At 35.6% G+C, this 17,153-nt stretch overlaps 1 protein-coding gene across 3 annotated transcripts in view; it reads left to right on the top strand.

Annotated features, from left to right (window-relative positions):
- Positions 1 to 17,153, top strand: part of BBS9 (Bardet-Biedl syndrome 9) — a 446,163-nt gene that overhangs the window by 17,095 nt on the left and 411,915 nt on the right. For all 3 annotated transcript variants that reach the window (XM_032305995.1, XM_032305996.1, XM_032305993.1), the window contains 3 exons: positions 3,388 to 3,538; positions 6,328 to 6,392; positions 12,207 to 12,320. In XM_032305995.1, coding sequence (XP_032161886.1) covers positions 3,388 to 3,538; positions 6,328 to 6,392; positions 12,207 to 12,320 — 330 coding nt within the window. The remainder of the gene's footprint in view (positions 1 to 3,387; positions 3,539 to 6,327; positions 6,393 to 12,206; positions 12,321 to 17,153) is intronic.

Below are 17,153 nucleotides of genomic sequence, written 5' to 3'. Positions count from 1 at the left end.
AGTTGGATGCTTAACCAACTGAACCACCCAGGCACCCTACCTGTGGTATTTATTTCGATTTTCTCCTTGATGGGGAGATAGAGTCCCATTGGTTTCCATATATCTCTCCCCATATAATATCCTTCATGTCCATGTTAGGGAATCAAAAGGATGTTCTAATATTTTCTGTGAAAATACATTTCCTTTAAACTCTCAGAAACTAGGTGAGAAATCATAGACTAGTTTTGCTCTCCACTGGATAAACTAAGTAAAAAAATTCATTTGTCACTGAGTCTCCATAATGATCAAAAAAGGTCTATTTCTAGGGTTCCAGAATTAGTAGTAACTCAGAGCCAATATTCAGTATTCTCATAAAGTTTGGGTATTTCCCTTTCCTCAGTGTACCTGGGTAAATGACTACTTGTCCTGTAGGGAAAGATCTGAGGAAAATGTATATTAGGCATCTGTGGTGTTATAGCATCTATAATGTGTTGTCTTTATTCAAGGGACTCTGAGACTGTAAATTGACTTCAGTGTGGAAATGGGTGAGATACCATAACCATCTATACAGTTGGCTTGAGTTAGTCTTTTTCAGAGACCCATATGTTTTTGATTATAGGTTTCAAAAAAGGCTTCAGTTTGATAAACATAGGGCCTTCTTACAATCGAATACTACTCTAACAAAATAAATAAATAAAAATAAATAAATAAATAAACCATTGGGGAAAAAAGGGTCTCAATGAATTGCCTGTTCATTTCATTCCTGGGGATCCCATTAATCATAGCTTAATGTCTGTGAGAATTAGACTGTTACCTGAGCTCTGGTTAACTATAAAAGTCCTGCCATTTTAATACTCAGACCTACACATTTCGTTTTTAGGGATTAAATTGTCACCATGTGGACTTCACCAGCATGAAAAAGGGCTGGGTTGAAGCTGAATCTTGGTTATTTAGTGAATGAAATAGGAATTAGGGTATGGGGGGATACATAGGAAGCTCAGTGGGGAATGTTTTAGAAAAGTTTGGAGGTTTGAGTATATCCAAGCCTTCTAGACTTTGCCAGTAACCTCATTATGTAACATTGTAATCTCATTCTTTGAGATGAATGTCTTTATTTTTATGCAAGAAACCTGGAGAGACTGTGAACTCATTTGTTACTATAATTTAAAATCTACAGAATAAGTCCCTGAATTAGATTCTTAGTGGTTAAGCCTCAGTGATATAAGAAGAAAGAAATTCTTTCTGTAAAGTCCCAAGGACCCTGAATCTTGTTCTTTACACTGAGATGGAAATTTTGAGGTTTAAACTTATTCTCTTATTTTAAATTATGCAGTGCTCTTAGAAAAGCCATTTTATATATGGTTTGGCATTCCTCCTTCCTGTTCTGTTGGCCTAGGACAGCAGCTCTCCAGTCCACCAGAGTGTCACCGGCAATGGGCACAGGTCCCAGATGCCTGGAGGTGTTCACTTGATTAACTGTTCTGTCACTGTGTACGATGTTATTTAACCCTGCCTAGAGTCTTACTTCCAAATATCCCCACAGGAACTGGTAGTGCAGTTTATTCTCTGCTGCCAGTTTCTTCTCAATTTTTTTTTTTATTGTCACAAGTTAGGAAACAACTATGATAAATATAAATAAATGAGGGATTGGAGGAAGAGTGACATAGATCTCTCAAATGCAGGAAGAGTTGAATTGGCCAAACCTTAGTAGTGGGATGGGAATAGCATGGTTCTAGAGACTGTATAGAACTTGTGGGAGTGCCATTTGATCATCTAGCAGCAGATTCCTGGTATTGCTATTCAGGATTGAAATTCCTAGGATAGTATCTCTCTCATATGGTTATTATGAGGATTTAATGAGCTAATACATAAAAGTTACATAGGCCATTGCTTGGCACATGATAAGCTCTCAGTAAATAAGTATGTAGAACTCCTACTTCTAAGTAGATGGAAAAAAAGTCAATATTTTATACTAATATAACAATTTCAAAACTGACACCTAAAGTATTAGTTTCCTAGGACCGCCATAACCAAGTATTATGAATTGAGTGGCTTAAAGTAATAGAAATTTATTTTCTGACAGTTTTAAAGGCTAGAAGTCCAAAATCAAGGTGTTGGCAGGGACATCCTACCATACCTGAAGCCTCTAGGGTCCTTCTTTGCCTTTTTCAGCTTCTGGTAGTCCCGGGCATTCTTTGGCTTGTGGAGGTATCACTCTTATCACTGTCTCCATTACCACATCATCATCTTCTCCTTAAATATCTTCACATGGCGATCTCTTCTCTCCCACCCCACCACCCTCTATACTCTCTTCCTCCATTCCTTCCTTCCTTTTTTTTTTTTAAAGATTTTATTTATTTTAGGGAGAGAAAGAGTGAGAGCAAGAGGAGGGGCATAGGGAGAGGGAGAGAGAGTCTCAAGCAGACTCTGAGTGCAGAGCCCTACTCGGAGCTCGATTCCACCATCCTGAGATCATGACCTGAGCCAAAACTAAGAGCCGGACACTCAACTGACTGTACCACCCAGGCGCTTCCCCCATCCCTGCTTTCTCTTTTTAGAACAGAGATTTATTGCATACCTGATTGAGTGTGACCTCATCTTAACTTGATTACATCTGTGAAGACTCTATTTCCAAATAAAATCATGGTACTAGGGGTTAGGATTTCAACATACTTTTTTTTGGCAGGGGTGGGGAGAGATGGGGAGATATAATTCAGCCCACAACACGTATGTTACCATTTCTCCCTTTTGTGTCCAAGTACAGACTCTGTTCATCAGAGCATTCTACTAGTGAGGGCTCAGAATTCTTTTTAATACAATGATTTCAACAGCTGTAGAGTAGACACTCTATGAAGAAATCAGTGTACAATCTTATATTAGTCTTTTGTAAAAGGACTTGCTTTGACTGAGTTAAATTATAACTACTGACACCAAAGCAAAGCTTAGGTAAAACACGTAATATATTAGTATGCTTGAAAATTGATGATATTAAAAAAAGTTGTTTTGGGCCGCTTGGGTGGCTCAGTGGGTTAAGACTCTGCCTTCAGCTCGGCTCATGATCCCAGGATCCTGGGATCGAGCCCTGCATTGGGCTCTCCGCTCAGTGGGGAGCCTGCTTCCCCCTCTCCCTCAAGTAGCCTCTCTGGCTACTTGTGATCTCTCTTGCTCTCTGTCAAATAAATAAATAAAATCTTTAAAAAAAAAAGTTTTTAGTTATATTATCTGCTGGCAGATTGGGCTTGGTATATGAAGCAAGACTCAATTGGTTTAATTTTAATTAATTAATTTATTTTTTGGTTTGTTTTCATTTTTAGATTTTTCTTTTAAACATTAGAAAGTCTATTTCCAAAGAAATTTTGTTGCTAATGTTTGTTTCTTCTTATATCTTTTAAAAACCTCTCTCTACAGATAAAATAATTGTGGGTAGTTTTATGGGATACCTAAGAATCTTTAACCCCCATCCTGTAAAAACAGGAGATGGAGCTCAAGCTGAAGATTTGCTTCTAGAAGTTCATCTACGAGATCCAATATTGCAAGTGGAAGTAGGGAAGTTTGTTTCGTAAGTACAGCTCCTTAATTCTGACATTTTATCTTACCTAGAGTATATCATTCCCTGATTGTGTCATTTTTGTGGATTCTTAAGTGAAGAAAGGATTATCCATGACAAATATATTTTCTGGATATTGTTACCTAGGTGTTCCTTATGTACTGAATATTTTTTTTTTTTTTAATTTGGGAATCTGCTCAAAGAGAATAATTTAGAACTTTAAAAAAAAAATAGTAACAGACCTAAAATGTCTGACATATCACAAGTTGAAAATAAAGAAAGAAATAGAAAGTATTCACTTATCTAAAGAACTAATTATCCAGGTTATATAAATGTCTGTTTAAATAATTAGACAAAGTAGCAGTTATTGTATTTAACACATAACGTTGAAGCTTTAAAATGAATTACTGTACTTATTTGAAGTGGAAGGGTCCTTAGTTTCTTAAAAGAAGTCAGCTCAATCCATAAAGTAAGTCTTACTCTTACAAGAGCTTTGTTTCCAAGCACTTTATTTATTTATTTATCTATTTATTTATTTATTTTAAAGATTATATATATATATATAATCTTATATTAAATAATTAAATAAATTAAATAAATTATATATATAATTTATTTATAATTAAATAAATAGTATACATATAAATAATTATTTATTATATATAATAATTATTTATTATATATTAATTATTTATTATATATAATAAATAGAATATTTTAAATAAATAAATAAAATATTTTAAATAAATAAATAAATAATATATATGATTTATTTATAATTAAATAAATCATATATATATTATTTATTTATTTATTTAAAATATTTTATTTATTTATTTATTTATTTTACAAAGAGAGAGAGGCAGAGAGGCAGGCAGGGAACAGGGGGAAGCAGGCTTACTGTTGAGCAGAGAGCCCGATGTGGGACCCAATCCCAGGACCCTGAGATCATGACCTGAGCTGAAGGCAGTGTCTTAAATCACTGAGCCACCCAGGTGTCCTACGTATAGCTTGATGGAATGAAGGAGGTTAACATTTATGAGTGGATACTATACTGCTATTAATTAACTAGTACAATCTCTCTAATCTTATCTGTAAGATGTGATCTGTATTTATGGATATGGAAACTAGCTATGGTGAGTGCTGTGAAGTGTGTAAACCTGGCGATTCACAGACCTGTACCCCTGGGGCTAATAATTCATTATATGTTAATAAAAAAATAAAAAATTATTTAAAAAAATAGGATAAGGAAACTAGCTAGAGCTCAGAGCTTTAGGTCACACAGCCAGGATTCAGACACGGGTCTGTCTGATTCCATACTCTGTTATCTTTCCATGACATTATAGTCTTTTCCTGTGCATGATAGAACAATTGTTTTGAGTGTACAGGGCAATAATTATTTTTTGAAGTCAGAATTGAGTATGTGACAGTTGTATATATATTTGCATTTTTTTGGTAGTAGAATGGATAGTGAGCACTTCTATTCATTATAAGGACGTTTTGGAGGTATTAACCAATATTCTTATTTTGTAAATGAGAGACTAATACTAATACTCTGAAAGGTCAAATGATTACACAGATACCAGGTGCACAGTCAAGACCCCAATCCAGGTCTTCAGATTTCAATTATAGTCTTTGTAGTTTAGAACAGAATCTATATCAGAGGTTGTACGCTGGAGGACTGCTTGCAGATGTGTTTTAGATTTATTTATTTATTTATTTATTTATCAAAAGAGTGTGGCGGTTCTTTTTTTTTTTTTTTTTTAAAGATTTTATTTATTTATTTGTCAGAGACAGAGGGAGAGAGAGCGAGTGAGCACAGGCAGACAGAGAGGCAGGCAGAGGCAGAGGGAGAAGCAGGCCCCCTGCCGAGCAAGGAGCCCGATGTGGGACTCGATCCCAGAACCCTGGGATCATGACCTGAGCCGAAGGCAGCTGCTTAACCAACTGAGCCACCCAGGCATCCCTGTGTTTTAGATTTAAAAGAGTTGCCAATATTTAAGATCCAGGAGATTTCACATAAAATCCCTGCTTTCTGGTTTTTCTTGAAAAAAATGTAGAGATTTGGCCACATGCCCAGAGCTGACGAGTAGCTGCTTTCTCTATCTGGCCCTACTCTGCAGCAGAGCAATGCCATTTACATCCTTTTCACCTTCTGTCCACTGACCTGACGCTTGAAGACTGAACTTAACGATTTCTAGATTATATTATGTTTTGGAAACCACTTGATAGGGCCTGGGAAGTGTATTGGTGCCCGTGTCAGTTTAGTCCAAACTGAAATATTTTCAGTGCCTTTAATAAAATTTCTGAGCTGGAAGTGACATATGCCATTTACTAATAATGATTAGCATTCTTTGGTGCTTTATACTTTACAAGGTGCTGTCACATGATTTTATTTCATTTAATTGAAACCTCTTATTTTCCAAAAGGGGAAACAGGCTCAGAAAGATTAAGTAACTTGACCAAGGTCAGAGGTTGATTACCCAAAAAGACAAGACCAGAACTTGGATCTCTGTTATTATGGGAGAGCACTCATGAAAGGGCCTCTGATATGACTTCCTGAGAGGCTACAGTGACTTCAATTAGAGGCAGTTCCTTGACGCAGAGTCCTTGAGCCTCTGGAATTGTCAAAGTGGGTGTTTGTTGTTCCATTTATTTTTCAGTTTGAAATGTTATCTAGTAAATTTTTAGTTTACTCTTGGTAGGTTGTGGTTATAATCTCTTTTAAAAATTATTTTATAATTTTTTGGGTTACATCTGAAATTGATATTTAAAACTTTAAAACTTATCCTATTTTTCAGAGGTACTGAAATGCTTCATTTGGCTGTGTTGCATTCTAGAAAACTTTGTGTCTATTCTGTCTCAGGTAAGAAACATTTTTTAAATGTAAAATTTGTATTAAAAACACTTTAATATAAAAACCTCTTAATATTATGTAAGAATAGATACTCTTATATTCACTTGTTAGAGAACACAAACATTTGGTTGAAGATTTTCTTATTTTGGTTAACATTTTACCTTGTTCATTTTGTTTTTTCAGGTACTTAGGCTATTACATTTTTTCTGGTTTGCTATTTATATGCATATTTAAATTTCTAGTAGAGGATTCCTTGAGATCTTTTTCCAGGAATTGTGTCCAGGATTGTCTGTGAGAAATAGAGGCCAATTCTGCATACTTAGGATACTTGAGTGTTTAAGAAAATTTTTATTTTTATTAAAGTATAGCTGACACACAATGTTACATTAGTTTCAGGTATACAGCATAGTGATTCCACTGCTCTTATATGTTATGCTGTGCTCACCATAAGTGTGGCTATCATATGTCACCGTACAATGCTATTATAATACCATTGACTATATTCCTTATGCGGTGACTTTTATCCAGGATGCTTGAGTTTTAAGAAATGTTTAAAAGCAACAACAAAAATCATTAGATGCTGAGAGTCATGGTGGTTTAAAGTACTTTTTCTTTGATGAACCTTAGGTGTTTTCTTTTTATAATTCAAATTTCTTGGCTTTCGGTTGTTTCTCCCCAGCCTGCCTTAAGGCACTTGTTTAAGGTCTAATCAGGTTTCATTTTCTGACACTGTTCTGTAGATACCAGTATGGCAGTTAACTGTAGTTTGGTTTCAGCATTTTGATCCTTACTAAATATAAAAGGTAACTTAAAAATATTTGTTGTAGTAATTAAATTTTAATTCAAGCTGAGAGAGTTCTTTTCATGGATGTCAATATTGGGGAAATTTTTTTATGGGTACAATAAAGCTAATTCTTTGGGGTCTATTCCTTATACAAGAGATGTTCTTTGGAGTTTTCTATAAATATTAGCTTCTAGTATTTGGATTTTTCATACTCATTCTCTTGATTTGAGCTCTCTTTGTATTTTGCTTTCCATTTGCATAATGATTTGTCTGTACTGTATTTATATGTGTATATTTATATACCCAGTGTGGAGCCCAGTGCGGGGCTTGAACTCACAACCCTGAAGTCAAGACCTGAGCTGAGCAAGAATCAGGCACCTAACCAACTCAGCCACCTAGGTGCCCCTGAGCTGGATATTCTTAAGTAGTCTCTGTTAGATTTCTAAGGCAGGCTTGGTAACCTGGCCTATGGTCTATGGTGGGCATATGTTGACTGTACGAATGAACTAATTTTTGGGTAGTGTTGAGGCAGTTGGTAGGGGTTCTTTATTAATCTGTGTTACTTTTATTCTTCCTTCTTTTTTTTTCTCTGTTACCACTATCATTTTCTTTTCTACTTTTCCATTTACAAGTCAGAAGTCCATTATAGTACCTCTCTGTCATTGGTAAACACTCCCGTTGATTTCATGGTAAAAGATGTTGCTTTTCCTAGTGATGGGGCAAATATTTAGTGTTCCAGAAGATGGAGAAGATGTGATATAGGCTTCTTTACCACATGCATCTAGTTGTCCTCCCTTTTCCATCATAAGGCTTGTTAACTATGAGGTGATGCTATTAACTGTGTTACACAGGACATGGAGGAGGGGAACTTGTGCAGTTACCCCTGAATACTTCTTGGAGATTTGGTCTCTTCTGGAAGTTTTAAGAGGGCAGGAGAGGGAAAAATCCTACAAACAAGAAATTAGTTAAGACTCTTGGCCTTCCCTGGTCCCATTTGAATGATGGCCCAGAAAGTCAGAAAGCTCTAGAGTTTCCCTGAAGTATAGGGCACAATAGACTAGTGATAAAGTGTATGTTTATTAAAAAGACATGCTGAAAGAAACTGGCATGTTTGGTCACAACTTGTTTATGGGACATTGGTATTTTGCTTCAAATTAGTGTTGAAAATGACAGTTATTTGTCATGGGAATGGTGATTTTATTGCTCTTTTATTCTTTGTATTCATTTGCAAGCTTTGTATTCTCTGGGGATAAAGAGTTCTCCAAACTACATTCCCTTATGCCCCACCTCACTTCCCTATTCTGTCTCTCATTTCTTTAGCCTCTTATATTTGGAGGCTGACAATTTGTATATTTTTTCTGGCTTGGCTTAAATGGAGAAGCAGGGAAGTTAATATTTTTGTTCTCTTGAATATGTTTCTGTGGTTCCAGACTGAACTTTTACCTAGCTTTTACTTTAACAGGGCAAGCATAAACATTTTTTAGTTTAAGTAAAACCACTGGTATCAACAAATGAAAGTGCTAGCTGAACTTGACATTCTCACCTCCAGCTGGCCCCTCCCCAAATATATTTGTTTTCTTTTTATGCCGTGTGCTTCTACTCAGAATTTTATTTTTTAAGATTTTATTTATTTATGTGATAGAGAGAGAGCGAGAGAGGAAACACAAGCAGGGGGAGTGGGAGATGGAGAAGCAGACTTTCCAGCAGAGCAGGGAGCCCAGATGTGGGGCTCCATCCCAGGACCCTGGGATCATGACCTGAGCTGAAGGTAGACGTTTAACAACTTAGCCACCCAGCACCCCCGCCATGATGTGTGCTTCTAAAAACGATTTGAGGCATGCTAGAGGAGACCTCCTGGACACACCAAACAGCCCTTCATAGGCTGCTGTGCTGACCTGTTTTTGGTGGGTGATAATGTTATCAAATACATGCTAAATATAGAGAAATAGCAGGGTCTTGCTAAAATGAAGTTAGCCTAACTTATGATACCGAAAGGAAAAACATCACATGGCATTTCAGATTCCTTTCCGATGGGCTTCAGTTTCTGAGTAAGTGGTTACAGATGTGTGAGCATAAACTATACTGATTATGTCCTCTTAAATATTCTTTTCCAAAAATTGTGTACTTCAACAAGCATTTGCTAAGCATTTGACATATTTATAGAATTTTAATGTTTGCTGTGAGGGGGCAAAAAGATGTGGTTCTTTATTTTTCATACTTTTATATAATCTAATTTGGTTATTTAACACAATGAACCTTTTAATTTACTTTATAGCGGCTTTTATTTCATTTTTACTTCATTGGATTTCTCCACATTTGTCTAAAACTGTACCAAAAACTGTTGTTAAGGTGATCATTGATTTTTCTAGAGAATATTTTTGTTTAAATCAAATTGTGCTTAGCAATAAGCCTAACAACCTGCATGTTCTGTTATCCTTTTTACTTTCTGATTGATGAAAATTCATACTAATTCTAGCTATACATGGACTGTAGTTATAAAGATACACTTGCTATATTCAATCTGTATATCCCAGGACAAAATCTGTGTATAAGTAAGGGTGTTCTTTTAATGTTCTGCCTTCAACTCGGGTCATGATCCCAGGGTCCTGGGATTGGGCCCTGCATCAAGCTCCCTGTTTGGCAGAGAGCCTGTTTCTCCCTCTCCCTCTGCCTGCTGCTCCCACTGCTTGTTCCCTCTCTCTCTGTCAAGTAAATAAATAACATCTTAAAAAACAAACGAACAAAAATATCCCCCCAAACCTCCTTGTGTATAAGTAGTTTTAATCTTGTACCATTGATGTGTCTCTAGAAAAAAAATGGTCAGAAATTTTAGATTTTTCAGATACTACCTTAGGATAGTTAAGATACTACCTTTTCAGATATTACCAAAGTAGTGTCTAAGGAAGACGAATTGTCTTCTGTTCTCCATAGGTGCACTATTAAGTTTTAAAGTGCTATTACCTGAAATCTGAAGATTTCCAATGCCTTTGGAGCTTTTTCAGAATACAAATCCCAAGTGTCATTTCATGCCAAGTTTGTATAAGTATTGAATGCTGAACCCCTCTGTTCACTGACCTTTCAGCTAACAAACATGTGTAAGTGCATTCCTAACTCAGAGGTGTTGATTTGGTTTTAGGTATAAGACGGACTTGGTAATTTCTGTAGGGGCAAACCAAATGTTTCTTTGAACTTCTTTTTCTGGTTTCTTGGAGGCTAGACATCTCCTAAGGTTAAGGCTATGAGTTATTTTAGTGTGTGTGTATGTGTTTCTTTTTCTTTTCTCCTTTTTTGGCCCATGTGGTTGCGATTACTCCTCGGTTTCCCTGGACCTTACTGCTTTTACTACCATTTAAATTCCACAAAGCCTTCATCTATCAGGGTTAGCAGGCAAATTTGAGTCTTTCTCTTTGTTTCTTATTCTATTGGCATGTGAAGTCTGTTGTTCCCATTTTCAGGGTCATAAATCAGAGTAGAAATGATTTTCCTCCAAGAAATCCTCCTGTTAGTTTTCTCTTTCAACCCTTCACCTTCCAAATGAAGAAAAGGCCAGGCAAGAAAGGTGGAGGTAGAAATGATGTTTTTTGTTGGCTGGTTTGTTTAGGGAAATTGTTATTGTCTTACCAAGTTTTTTCCAAGTTGTAAAATGATGGACAGCCAGGCACCAGGATATATGGTGCTAACTCTGAAGACCTAGTTTGAATACTCTGTCCTTTGCCAGCTGTGTGATTTGGGGGGGAAATTTCTTAAATATCTATCTATCTATCTATCTATCTTTCTATCTACCTATCAGGGAGATTGAGAGCACAAGAAGGGGAATAGCAGGAAGAGGGAGAAGCAGGCTCCCCACTGAGCAAGGAGCCTGATGCAGGATTCGATCCCAGAATCCTGGGATCGTGACCTGAGTCGAAGGCAGATCCTTAAAGACTGAGCCATCCAGGTGTCCCTTAAATTTTTTTTAAACTTAGGGTACTTGCCTCACTTCTAAAATGGAAATAGAAATATTTGGGTTCTTACAACCTCAGTGTTACATTGGTAAAACCTTTTGGACAAAAAACAAATGCTCATGTGTAAATATGTATACACATACATACAGACAGACATATATGTTTAGATTGTTTTAATGATCTAATTAATACTATCCAGTTTGGGGACTATTTCATTTGCTTTATATTTTATATTTTAAGTTTTTCTTTAAATTTTGCATTTTTGAATGAAAAACAAAGATGTTCCTTAATGCAAAAAGTTGATATCTGAATCCTTTTTCTTCCCATCACCTCTTTTAACTATAATGCTCTTGCCTGGTTACTGGGACATAGCTTCATTTATAAGTACTCTAGAAAACAACCAGAGAGTAAAATAAGTATAAGGAATCTTTTTTGGGGCACTTGGCTGGCTCGGTTGCTTGAGTATCTGCCTTTAGCTTGAGTTGTGATCTCAGAAATAGAAAGCAATTGTAGTACATATGATCTATTAAATGAAAGTATCTTTGTTTTGAAGAAGATTTTTTGCGGACTTCATATAAAACATATTGTCCTATATGCCTGCTAAAGGAAACTTTGGAATATCTCTCCATTAAATTAAGTTATAGTGTATTAGAGGCTTGAGTATTTTGAGAGGTGGGACAGGAAATTGAATTGCTTCAAAGTGGGGAATTTTTTCTAAGACACTTGGAGTCGTGTCTTTGCTCTATTATTGTTTAAGTGTAAGAAACTTAACCTTATTTATTTCAGAACTGAAATTGCGTGTTTTTGTTTTTATTTAAATAATACACTTTACTCAGACCTAATGGAAATAGATAAGAAATGTCACCCAGGGTGGTATTTCATCTAATGGTATAATCTAGCCAAGACTTAAATTGTCCTAACTGTGCTGGCATTCATCAGTATGCTAATTATTCATAATACACATTGTTTTAGTGCTTTGTCATTTTAAATTTCACTGAAATTGAATTACTTAGAATTGGTGTAGAGGATGAGAAGAAATGAATATTTTTAAATGTAAACAAATACAAAGCGATTCTGTAATTTTTATCTCTTTAGGAACCTTGGGTAATGTGGAACATGGAAACCAGTATCAGATCAAATTGATGTATGAACATAATCTGCAGAGAACAGCCTGCAATATGACTTATGGATCCTTTGGTGGTGTAAAAGGTAATTGGCATTAATCATGAGGATGCTATTGTAAGTAGCAGATTTAGGATATTTGGCTATATAAAAATGGAGGATCATGGGGTATGAATCTCAGAGGGAGTTAAATATTTTATTGAGACCTTTATATTCAAGTGGTCAAGCAAAATATGAAAAGAGAAAACTTTAAACATCAAATGTATTTGATTTTCCTACAACCAGCACTTTTATATGGTCTATAGAGATATTGCTAAAAGTGTCTTCCTTTAAATTTTGTCTTTGTACATGAGTTGACTGAAATTGAGCTTTTTTTTGGGAACCGTGTGACTGCCTCTCTCAGTGGATGAAGGGGTTGATCTCTTTGATAGGGCGTCCCTGTCCTACTTGTGATAGGCAGGGCGAAGCTGCAGAACCCTCTCCTACCTCGCCCACCTCCAGGGCCACTGCATAGGTTTTTGTATGTTGTTTCTGCTCTAGGGCGCCTAGACTGGGGGCAAACACAGAGTGAAATGCAGACCTCATCCTGCTTATCAAGCCATGTGCTCTGGCCTGCAGTAAACCTCCCCAGAGCAAGGGGACCTTTTTTATATTTCTCAAAAGTATTGGCTCAGTGAGGCGGGGTTCCTTTCACCTTGGGGGTATCTTTATCTAAGTAGCATGGGGCTACGTGGAGCCTGCCCACCCTAATCTCAGAGCTTCCTTTGTTACCAGGGCTTGATGCTTGCTTGGGTACACTGTTGCTGTTGGCATGGGAGAGTTTTTATCTACCGCTTAACCTCCTCTCACTTCCCCGTGATAGGGTGATAGAGGAGCCACTGGTGCTGGAGTGAGGATAGAAAGCCGGGTAGTGACACTTACCTGTGTGTGTGTGTGTGTGTGTGTGTGTGTGAGAGAGAGAGAGAGACCTGTGGAACATGAACTAGGGATTTCATAATATTTTGCATCTTTCTGGGCTCATATTTTTTTGGTTTATTGTTTAATCATTGCATTAAAATGTAGGCTACCTATATCAGATTTTTCTTTAGTGGCATAAAAAAATGACTTTATTTTGGAAGTCATTTGTGTCAACTCAGTTTTTTCATATAGAGATAAAGGTGAGGAAGAATGAATTTGAGTGTATCAGTTAACAGGAATATTTTAGGTGGTGATGTACAAATAAATGTTTTGCATAAAGTGATATGAAACAGAACACTTGGCTGGATTGCAGAATTGTTTAACTTGAGTAATGGGAACGTTTGGATTATTTATGGAATATGGGAGATGTCCAGAGTTGGATGAAGAGAGGAGAAAGGCTAAAATTTGATGAGAGGCTAACTTTTATCAGTGAAGTATCCCTTTTTAACCTTAGCTTTCAGAACTGAGTTTCAGTATCTTAAAAAAAAAAAAAGTCTGACCAGGGGACCTAGTTCTCTGCTGTTTAATAAACTGTTTTAATTATTTTTACTCTATTAAATCTTCAAAAGGCAAATTGCTAAATTCTGTGCATCTGGAGTCCAAAAAAATTATGAATAAGGAAAAAAGTGCTTTGGCTAAATGAAAGTAAGTTTTATTTTTTTTTGGGTAGAATCAAGTCAATTCTTTAGACCACCTATCAAATGTTATATTGATTGCTCTTTTTTTTTTTTAAATCAGATCAAGTTAACCCAATTAAAATAAAGTTTTAAATACCTAGAAAGGGATTCCTTGTTTTTGTTTGATATTTTTGGTGATTTAATAATGGATTTACAAAATAATGATAGTTGCTAGTTGTTTTGAAAAGATGACTTTGTACTTATATGATACTTCTCTTATTTCTTAAATTATGCCTTACATGTAAAAAGTATCTTTTGAAAAAACAAGAGGCCATTCTGATATGCTTTACTTTCCTATGGTTAAACAGAATATTTCACAATTTGAAACAGAAATGTCTGAGTAGCAGAAGTGATTATTCCATTTAATGGGTTTGAAACACATAATATCATTGTGGTATCTACAAAAAATATGAAATATAATGAGGTTGGTGAATTAGTAATAACCAGCCATATTGGAGGATTCCCAGGGTTAATAGGGAGTTACTACTAATAAGTACATGATTTCTTTTTCAGAGGATGAAAATGTTCAAAAATTAGATTATGGTGATGGTTGCACACTGTAAATACAGTAAATATTTGAGCTGTATACTTCAAAGAGGTGATATATAGTATCTCAGTACAACTGTTAAAAAAATTGGCCATGGGATAAAATCTGATGCTAGAGAGGTGATAGCGTATCCTACATTGCTTGGGGCCATGTAAAATGACATAACACTCTTAGAAAGCAGGTTGGCTATAGAAAACCATAAAAATATTCTTGGATGCTTGCTTATATGTGACTTATGGCAGTGTGTATTAGGAGATGAGCCAAAATATAGAAAAATCCTATCAAGTTGCCAGATAGTTATCTCTTTCCTCTTTCTGTCCTCCCTCCCTTTGTTTCATATATACCTATTGTAATAGAAAAAAATGAGAACTGATCTAAATGAGTTATAGAACAGAATGACTAAGTTTTGATGCATAGATTCAGTAGGTTATTTTGAAGCTATTAAGATTGTTTTGTTTGCTGAAATATACATCTTTGTACATAACTCTTTGTCCACATTTCTGATTATTTCCCTAGGATAGAATGTGGAATGAATATTGAGTCAGAAGGTTATACAATTTTTTTTCTCAACCTGATAATTTCTCCTGCCATATACTATATAAATAAATTGTACGAAGTACATAACTTAGAAGAAAGTAAAAGTCAGTCCAAAATATGCACATTTCTATACAAGCCCATTTTCTAAGCCTGAAGTCACTGTGTGTGCCTAATGTGCACTTTTCCAGGAGTGAGCTAATCAGTCTTTTAATTTGAAGACTTCCCTAGACTTGATCTGAGTTTAAAAAAGGAGACTTATAATTTGTTGTCTTCTATATTCCCCTTATTTAGCATACATTATTGTGGAATTATTTAGCTGTATAATCATGTCAGTAGTCCTCAAGAAAGGAATTAAGCAAGAAGAAAACCTGGCCCCATTTTAAACAAACGTGTTATAAGGAATGGGAAGGCAGAGCGAATTTGTTTTGAATGTGCACCAGAATAAACTACCACTAGATGGCAGTCCTCCACAACCTTGGATTTTAGTGCGTTCTGCCTTAAATAAAGTATGGTAAGAAATCACCAGTGGAGGAATTTTGAGCCCAAGTAATACTTTCTCTTTTACTAAAAATAAGTGTGACTTCCTCATGTTTCAGAAGAGTATTGGAGTGGTTTTAAGAAAATTTAATTATAATAGGTAACATCTCAGAATATAACGTAAAAATGCTTTCTGTGCTTCTCAAACCTTAAATTGCATTTGAATCATAATGGGATCTTGATAAAAATGCAGGTTCTAATTTTGTAAGTCCAGAATTGGACCTGAGTTTGAGATTTCTAATGCTCTTCTCAATGATGCCATGTCTCAGAGATCTAGAGGTATTTTGCTGTCCTCCATCTGCTGAGTACTGTTCTGTACTAGGCACTGCTCTAAGTGCTTTACAGGTTGAGTAACTTAAGATATACTAAGCCAATGGTAGAGAAGGGATTCTAATTCATACTTTCTGCTTCTAGAATCTAGTGGTGTTAACCGTACTAAAATGCTTCCTTGTCTGGGCTGTGAGTAAATTAACCTTCCTAAATCAGAAAAAACTTCCCTATCAGAAGGAGGTATACCTTGTTTTATCTGAAGTTAGTGCATAACTCTGATTCTTTGTAGATTATGGACAACATGTTGAATAACTTCTGGGTCAGATACTTGGTTTTTCCATTGATTTTTTTGGTTCTTGCTTTGGTTTCTAAGAAAAATCCTCCCTCAGGCCCCCAATAATCAGAGAGAGTTATATATGGGAGGGCAATATATGATTTGAAATTAGCAAAAGAGTGATTACTGTTTTTTAAACCTTTTTTTGTTTACATGTTCATTAAGAAAGTCTTTCAAAAACACCTTTTATACATCTGCAAAAACTCAAAGTTGTATTCCTTTTTATGTCAAGCTACATGTAATGTCTCTTAATGAGAAAAAATGGTAAAGAAATAGAAAATCTAGTTTTATGAGCTAGTTGAGGAATATTTCCTTAATACCTTCCGTTATTCAGAGTACTACCTACCATTCCGAATTTAAGTTAAAATTCTTCCCATATTATACTTTTTAGGGAGAAATGACTGATATTAATGGTTGTATTGGGCTTTTTTAAACAAAAGGAGTGTGGGAGGAGATGTGTTTGGAGTTAAAAATGTTTGTAGTTTCTCTAATATAAATCTAAACTGCTTTTTTTTGAAGAACTTGTGACTCGGGTTTTATAAAAATGGTCATTTATCTTTGCCTTTTATACTATTGACAAATTAATGCTTGCAAAATTTAGTGAGTGGCATTACCATGGACAATCAAATGATAGTTTGGAAAGATACTAAATCAGTTTTAAAAAGGTAGATTTGAATTGATTTACAAATATATTATCAAAATTAGTGGAATTTACTTGGCAATTGGAACTCTACTTGTTTTTGAAAAAAGGGACAAATGATATCTCTACCAGATTTTCCTTTGCTTTTATTTCATTGGGTCACTACAATAGTTGTTGTTGATATGGCACTTTACCTAGTTAAGATAAATCTGTCAATTCAGAATTGTAATTTGAAAAGGGCAGCATTAGGGACGCCTGGGTGGCTCAGTTGGTTAAGCCGCTGCCTTCTGCTCAGGTCATGATCCCAGGATCCTTGCTTGGCAGGGAGCATGCTTCTCTCTCTGCCTCTGCCTACCACTCTGCCTACTTGTGTGCTCTCTCTCTCTTTCTCTCTGACAAATAAAAAATAAATAAGTACAAT

This window comes from Mustela erminea, chromosome 11 (genome assembly GCF_009829155.1).
Source record: "Mustela erminea isolate mMusErm1 chromosome 11, mMusErm1.Pri, whole genome shotgun sequence".
Taxonomy (NCBI): domain Eukaryota; kingdom Metazoa; phylum Chordata; class Mammalia; order Carnivora; family Mustelidae; genus Mustela; species Mustela erminea.
The sequence above is the reverse complement of the archived record's forward strand: the minus strand, read 5'-3'. Positions and strand labels throughout refer to the sequence as shown.